This window comes from Rousettus aegyptiacus, unplaced genomic scaffold (genome assembly GCF_014176215.1).
Source record: "Rousettus aegyptiacus isolate mRouAeg1 unplaced genomic scaffold, mRouAeg1.p scaffold_m13_p_7, whole genome shotgun sequence".
Taxonomy (NCBI): Eukaryota; Metazoa; Chordata; class Mammalia; order Chiroptera; family Pteropodidae; genus Rousettus; species Rousettus aegyptiacus.
The window spans coordinates 101,280,756-101,289,167 of NW_023416310.1; the positions used below are offsets into that span (position 1 = coordinate 101,280,756).

Genomic DNA, 8,412 nt, shown 5'->3' on the forward strand with positions numbered 1-8,412 from the left:
CTGGTCATGTTTTAATTATAACCCACATAAGCTAGGTGATATTTTGAAAAAATCAGCTAATATTTATTGTAATTATATGTATCCACCTACATAAAGAAACCAAAAAGAAAGTTCTGATCCTTGATTCAGGGACTAATTCAAGGTACAAGGTCAGAGATAACAATCAGATAAACTGAAGAACTGGTTAAGTATGACTGCCTAGGTTTAAATCTAGGTTTCACAAATCTAGGTTATTAGCTATGTGACCTTGAGCTAGCTGTTTGATCACTCATCTAATTATCTTTGTCTGTAAACATAACAGTTCTAACCTCACAGGGCTATTGTGTGGATTAAATGTGATGATGCATATAATGCAACCTAACACAGTGACTGAATCCAGAGTAAGTAAACAATAAATGTTAGTTCTTATTGCTACCATTTCTCTTTCAGGAGATCCCCATCATCAGCAGAGACAAACAAGAAACTCAATGCCATAAGTTCTAACAGAGGTATGCAAAGAGTCCTAAGGGAGTCCAGTTACTTGCTCCACTGAAAACACTAAAGGGAACTCAGCCACAAGAATCGGTGTTATAGACCACATGTCAATTTTATTCACAGTATGCTTTGATCATGACTAAGACTTCCTGTGTTAAATACACAATCATAAACATGGTTTACATCATAGTGAAACTAAAAGATATCTACATTTCTGTCATGCCCAAAATAGAGATATGAGTACAAGTCTAGCATTTAAACTAATGACCACCCCCCTCTCCCCACATCCCTATTGAGTTTTAGCTGATATTGTGCAAAAATTTACCAGGAAAAAAGGAAGTTGGAAATGAGCTCTAATCTTATAAGGAATAAAGTCAATACATATTTAGTGACCTAAATTACAAAATACACAAATATAAAACTTTCATTCAATAAAACTGGTAACTCCTAAAATGTGCTAGACACCATGTGAAGAGCTGCAGAGATGATGCTGTGCAAAAGCAGATATTCTTGCCCTCACAGGTTTTACAGTCTAGAGGTTAAGGCAGATAATTATTTTATAAAATTACAATATAACAGGGGAATCTGGGTGAGAAAGGGTAAATATCCTTCTCCCCTTTAATTTATATGGGAAAAGGTGAGTACTACATAAATATTACAAAATATAAAATTAATAAAGCTACAGTTTCTAACTGCCTTGCAAATGGATTCAAACAGTCATTAAAGCAGCTAATTCACAATGGGAATCAGGCTTTGCCTTTAGCCTTATTACGTGGTAATCAGATGAAGTCTTGCAGGTCACTATCAATTTTTGCAAAGGAAGTATGTGTACACAAATCTACAGACTTAGAAAAATCTGTCTAGGCAATTTTAGATTATAATTCAATGTAACAATTTACCACAGAAATGTCTCTCTATGTGAGGAATTCTATAATATAATAATGATACTATACAATATGAAAGCAAGTTACAGAAAAATGAAAAAGGTAATTACAGTAGTCCCACCTATACAATATGAAAGTAAGTTATAGAAAATGAAAAAGGTAATTACAGTACTCCACGTTCCGCTTTCTGCAGTTTTAGGTACATTTGGTCCCCCACAGGGTGAAAATATTTAATGGAAAATTCCAGAGATAAACAATTCCTAAGTTTTAAATTAGGGTTCATTACTATCCACAGTTTTAGGCAACCACTAGGAATCTTGGAACGAATTTCCACAGATAAGGGGGATACTATTGCATTTGGTCTTTTGATTATATTCCAAAAAATACCTTAAGATCCAACTAAACTGTACTGTGTAATTTAAGCAAGCTACATTAAACCGAAAGCTTAAGAGTATTCAACAGAATATTTAAGCGGCAATAACTGCCTTGAAAAAGTTAACCAAAAAAAAAAAAACCAAAAAACTACATTCCAGCATTGAACTTTTTTTTCACCTTCTAGGGAAATACCCTCCCCTCCAATTCTCCACCACATCCTGAGTCTTTTTATTAATAGTGGGATGCACAATAAAGGTACCCAATATAGCACATTAGCCACTTTATTGAGACTATTTCTACCAAAAAAAAAAAAACTTTAGAAATGGGGTTTATAAAAAGATTGTCAAAATCACATTTTTTTAAAAGAAAAAAAGGTATATATTTATACAGCTCTATGATTTCCTGCCCTATCTGAATCCCCATTTGGCTCTGGACAACTCGTGTACAGGGACTGTACCTTGGGTTTTATTTTTCCAAAGACAAATGTCTGTTGGACTGGATCAAATCTACATAGTGACAACATCTCCAATATAGCATATCAGAGTGGCTAAATTCCTCTGGCATTTCAAAATTAACAAAACTATACTTACATATAAGCTTACAAGCATATTTGTAGGATTTGCCATTTTAAGCTCATGTAAAATTGCAATTTATAGATTATATCAGAAAAAGCCATAGACATATAGTATCTTAAGTTTTTTGACCTTAAACTGAACGTCTTAAAATTTCATCCTCAGTGTAAATGTTAGTAAATAGCCTAGCATAAATGTAGTTTACAAGACATTACCATAAATTTGAGAAAGAACAATTGATTCAACTTAACCCTATTTCAATGCTTACCCCTCCACACTAATTCTTGTATCTGCCTACTCACAAACATTTTTAGAAGTCTTTGAGAGCCTTCTTTGGAAAAAAGCTAGTAGTCCTCTAAAAACGATGTAAATTAGCTATTTTAGTATTGGTGATCATCTCAATCTTCACATGCATTTTAGGTTCCACTGGGCAATTTAAGTATTTTAGTATTATTCTAGTTTTGTTTTCACAAACCAAAGATTTCATACGTAAATTGGTAACTCGGTAAGCTGTTGGCAGAAAATCTGTTTCTCTTTTATAACAATTACAATAAGCTTAGGAAATCACAATGCAAGGCAATTTAAAGAATCCTAGAGGAGGTGAAAAATATAAGACACTCTCACATCAAATGACAAACTGTAGTGCCAAATGCACACTTTTGTCAGAGGTTTCAGAGTTGTCCCCAACCACTTTCCAAGTGATGGAAACATCTCTGGAAATCAAACAGGAGATTCTCCCTTCTATTTGGTTCTTCCGAAGCTGAAAAACTGAACAAATGGCCTAAGTAAAATTGTGGGAAGGTTCTGGGAAATTTTGAGCAGGCCCTAAAGGGGTCTCCCAAAAGCACAATCATTCATTCATCTCCGCAAATTCAGACTGCAGGCCCTGCGGAAGCAAAATGAATCAGATCCCAAACTCTGCTCTCTAGAAGGCAGGGGGTGGCGCGGAGGGAGAAGGCACATAAACAATCATGAGCTTTGTGTAACTGTTTTGAGGTATGGACCAAATCTATTTTTTACCCATGTATACCCAAGGCGTTACATACAGCAAGTGCTCATTAATGGTTCGCTGAAAAAATGTATAAATAAATATGAAATACTAAGACAAGCTGGGAATTACGAGGGCGTATTCGCCACGGTATCCCTGGCCCAGCGGCCCACCTCCCCTGGCTCCTCAGTCTCCTCAGGCGACGGCAGCAACCTAAGTTCAGCTCGAGCCCGGGCCCTAGCTGCGCCCTCCCCCCGCCCCCGAAAGGCACTTACCGTTGGTGTAAGGAGATCCTGAGGCCGAGGCGGCCCCATTCTGGGCCTGGTGGCCAGTTAGGGCGCCGCCAGAGGCCGGTATCCCCGGGTTCGACATGACGACGGTGGTTATCGGTTTTGGCAGGGGCTGGTCAGGGTCTGCGACAACGCCAAACGAAAAGCTGAAAGACGACTGCTGGAAGCGAAGGGAAAGGGCTAAAGACTTGGGGCTGACGGCGGGGAGGTGAGAGGGCGGCGCAGCAAGCCCTACGCCTGGCGCCGCATTCTCCCCAGCCCACCAGTGGCCACGCCTGGCCTGGGAGCTGAGTCTACGGATTTGGGCCGGTGGGGCCGGGAACGCTGGCTGGAAGACGGCAGCCAAGCGGAGAGAAGGGAGGCCCGCGCCGGAAGTGCCTGTCAGCCGACGGCCGCGCAGGCGCAATCAGGACACGTGGCACTTCCGGCTCCGGGCTGGCATTCGCCGCCGCAGTCGGTGCTCTTGGCTTTCTCCCGGGGGCTGCGCAGAGGCCACCTGACAGTTCAGGGTGTCCCGGCCCTAAGGACAGTGCTCGGCCTCGTCTGCCACGTCATTGACTCTCACCGCCGGCCGGAAGTGGCGTGTATCGCCTCTACGGAAATCCTCGCAGTTGTGAATGTCATCTCACCCGAAGGGCTAGATGGAAATCAGGGCTTCACTAGCTGCTTTCGTGGGGGTGGAACTGAGAGTTCCTCCCCTTGGGTTTTTGTGAAGATTATTTGAGACGACAGACGTCATCATCTTCTGTTGAGGTTATATGTCTGGTAGCTGAACCGATTACCGTTCGTGGCAGTATTTCATTTCACATTTCATCATATTCCAGGTGTAAATTGTAAATGCATTTTTTAAAAAGGAGTGTTTAATTGTGTGCGTGTGTTAAAAGCGTAATCAAATCATACAGAAGGGCTTTAATTTTTGACAGGAAAATTCAGAAGTAATTTTAATTTTGAAACTCGCTGATTCATAGCATAGTCATGGCTAAAGTTCATTAATAGCACATTGAATAGCACGTTTAAATGGCAGTTTATTTCCTCTTCTGAGAGTTTACAGTAAGGTAAAATATTTTAACTTCCTTTCTGGGCAAGCAGACTTTTTTTTACTTTTGAGGCCAAAGAAAGGTAGAAACTAGTGATTAGACAGTATAGTTAATGGATGATCTCTATAATCACCTTAGCTACCTTCATTCTAGGTAGGTTTTTCCTGCTCTAAGCTGATGATAAAGCCCTTCTTTAAACTACAGATCTGTACTATTGATTGAAATGTCATGCCACAGCTTTTGCAATCCATGAAGGGTTAAGTACATCTTTAATATTAAATGCCTGCTATGAAATGTTATTTTACATACAAAATGAGCAATACCTACACTGCCGTATCAGGCCTGAAAAGCAAACAATAAAAATTCAAATAACTAAGTGTTAAAATTTACCCTAACCCTATTTTATCATTTGCCTGAGACAGTAACTAAAAATATGTTTTCTGTATGTGGAATTCCACAACTTCTTTGTACAAGATACAAGTACAAAGGGTTCTTTAGAAGGAAGGTACTTTTCATCAAACTTTTCAGTCCATAGTCCCAAACCATATATCTGCAAAACACTTAAAAAACACACAAACAAAAGCTTCTCAGTGTTTTCAAGAAAAAAATAGACCGTAGAGAGAAACTGAACCTTGCTGAGGTCAGACAGAAAATCAGGTTCACTCTTCAAATGGGCAAATGTTTAAACCTGGTGTTAAACTTGCATTAGTTTAGTTGGGTTTTTTTATGCGACTCCTTAATTATCTTGGCTTATTGACCTTGGCACAAGAGTTTGTTTTGGTTAAATCAAACTTTCTTTGAACTTTGTTCTGTGTAAGCAATATCTCTATGTTCAAAGGAAAAAAAAAACTGATGGAGAGGATTAGCCATTTTAGAAAGTAAATAATCTCACTGGTTATATCAGATTTAAAAAACAAAGAATTGGCTAATAAGTAAACAATGTTTTTTTCTAAAATGTGTACCACCCCTAAGAATCCATGTTGCTTTTATTTCCCCCAACACTATGGTTAAGTCTTTTTTTAAAAAAAACTTTTTTTGACATTTTTAGTGTAGTCAGATTGAAAATATTGAGAAGAAAACCAACATTTGTCTTCTGCCCATCCTCAGGGATAATAGGAAGGTGAGTTTAAGTAACTGAGGCCAGACAGCATATTTAAAAAGTTGAGTATTATCCAGACATTGTCAAATTCTTCTCTGACTTCTTAAAATATGGTCACACAAACATCAAGGAAAAATCGTTAATGCAATTACCAGTTGTAAAGGGTTTTGATAGTTCTTTGGTTGGACAACCTATATCTACCTTACACTGCCATATACTTTTTTAAACTTATGTCAGTTATATATTCTACTTTTTTATCCTTGTTTTCCAGAACAACAGGACCCTTCTGCCACATATGCACCCTTCATGTATATCTATCAGATTTTTGTACATTATTTTCAGAGCTTTAACCCTATTTAAGAAAATTATAAATAAGTGACACAAAAGTATTTCAGTAAAGAATATCCCATTAAAGCCAATTATTTATTTAGACCCCTGAAAAAGGGATACAAGCATTTCTAATAATATTTGCTGATATGCAGACATGGATGTAGACTTACACCAGGGCCTCTTTGCCTTCCCGTTCATGGTTATTGAATTATTAGCTGATAAATGGGATGAATTTTTTTTTCTCCTTTTCAGGATGGGAGAAATTATTTTAGGGCTTTTAATTATTTTAAAAATCTATTTCAAAAAATTTCAATTACAAAGAGTTTTGTTCTGAAACTTGTGGCTCCACTTTAGGAACAGTTCCTTTGGCCTCATTTTCCTCTGACAGGATATCTTTTTGTATTTGAAGTTAGTAGCTCTGAAATTACATCACTTATCTCACACCAAGCCATTAAATCCCATTGCATTCTTTGAAAACTTCATCTTTATGTACTTCTTGCCCTTCTCACTGCCCACTAATTAGTTTTCATCATCTTGCACTCGAACTATTGGAATAGTCTTTCTGGGTTCCCTCTCTCCAATCCATCCTGCATGTTGAATTGAGCTCCTAAATGCTGATTCTGTTTATATTTTCCTGTACCCCAAAACCTGTAATTGCTCCCTATGCCTGCTCCATCAAGTTAAAGTTTCTCTGCATGGCTTTTCTCATCTCATTTTAAGTAAAATCCAAAGTCCTACCTATAGCCTTCCAGACCTGGCCTTGCTATCTGTCCTCATCTTCTTAAACACTTCCTCTCAATCACTCCACGCCAAACATACTTGTTATTTCTCTAGCTACTCGAGCCTAAGCCTCCGTTTTACACTTATTTTATTACTTTTATTATCTGGGATCTTATTCCCCAAGACAACTATGTAGCTCAATCTCTCACCCCTTCAGCTTTTATTCAAATGTTACCTTATTGATGAATCTTTCTCCGAACACCTTATAAAACAGCATACCTTTCCAGCTCACTTACCCTGCTTTTTCCCCCATAACGCTTCTAATGATTGTTATATATTTGGGTCTATGTTTATCTTTCTTCAATGGAATACAGTTCTATACATATCCTGTCAATTCTAAGGGGATCATTTAAACTTCATGTCTGCCTCCTTGTTTAGACTGTCTGAGTGTAGAGACCAGAGACTGTGTCCTTTTCACCTCTGTATTATCAGCACTTGGCTTGGGGTCTCATACTTACCAGGTGTTCAATGAGCATTTTAAATGAACAAGTTTAAAGTGTCATCTCTTACAACCTTCTATTCTATTTTGACCTTCATTAATTCACTACTACAAGTTTATATTGCACTTATAGCCTAAACCACATCACTAGCAGTTGCTTCAAAACTATGTCTGTCTCTAATTCTTTTAGGTTCTTAACTATTATGCTACCTTGTGCTCATTGCTGATTTCAGTTTTTAGTCTTCATCTGTTCCAATAGAACCCACACACTGCTGCCAGAGCAAACTTTCACACACAACCTGACTATGTTCAAAGTGCCCAAAAGACTCTGTAGTTTGGAAGTCAAGGTCCCTGATAGTCCAGCCCAAATCCATCCAGTCAGACCTGCTGCTTTTCTCATTTCCCATCTCTATTCCTTTCTGTGTGTTACTTCCTCAGCATAATACATCATCCTTTGGGAATATCAATCCCCATCTTACATATGCAGGAACTGAAACTTTGAGTGGCTAGTAATGTTAGAATTGTAGTCTCTACTCTTTTTTTAAGTTTTTAAAATTTTTTAGGCAAGGAAACCCTTGGTTGACCTCACAGATTGCAAGGACCTTGTCATCTTACAATCCCTTATTTTTTTATTATTTTAAAATTTTTTACACCAACAGCACCTGGTCTTCCTAGGTGGTCTCCCATCCAAGTACTAACCAGGTCCGACCCTGCTTAAGATCAGATGGGATTGGGCTTGTTCAGAGTGGCATGGCTGTAGACCTCTAGCTACTCTTAACTATTATACCTTTAACTATTGTACTCTTAACTATTATATTCTATTAAAAATGCAGCCATTAAAATTCATGATTTAGAAGAATACTTAATTACATGGGAAAGTGCCCATGATAAATAATTAAGATTTAAATTTTAAATGTTTTACAAAACTGTGCATAATATGATTATAACCTTAAAACTGGTTATATCTGTGAAGTGCGACTGGGGGTAATTTTTCTTTCCATTATATTTTTCTTGATTTTCCAAACTTTTAAAAATTACTATGTATTACTTTTATAACAACAATAGTCATCAGAACAATTAGGAGAAAATATCCTATGTCCTTTAAAGCTCTCCTCAAACACTGGCATCTCCTGCCTCTCTACTC

General features: G+C 37.8%; 1 protein-coding gene across 3 annotated transcripts in view; it reads right to left on the bottom strand.

Moving 5' to 3' along the window:
• SEC24A (SEC24 homolog A, COPII coat complex component) overlaps window positions 1–4,017 on the bottom strand; it is a 57,725-nt gene extending 53,708 nt beyond the window's left edge. The window contains exon 1 of one of the 3 annotated variants that reach the window (XM_036224288.1): window positions 3,569–3,995. In XM_036224288.1, the coding sequence (XP_036080181.1) occupies window positions 3,569–3,665 (97 nt within the window). In that variant the 5' untranslated portion in view covers window positions 3,666–3,995. Of the gene's footprint in view, window positions 1–3,568 lie in introns of all 3 variants that reach the window. The other 2 variants (XM_016137670.2, XM_016137671.2) reach the window with 2 other exon arrangements.
• Between the last annotated feature and the right edge of the window lie 4,395 nt (window positions 4,018–8,412).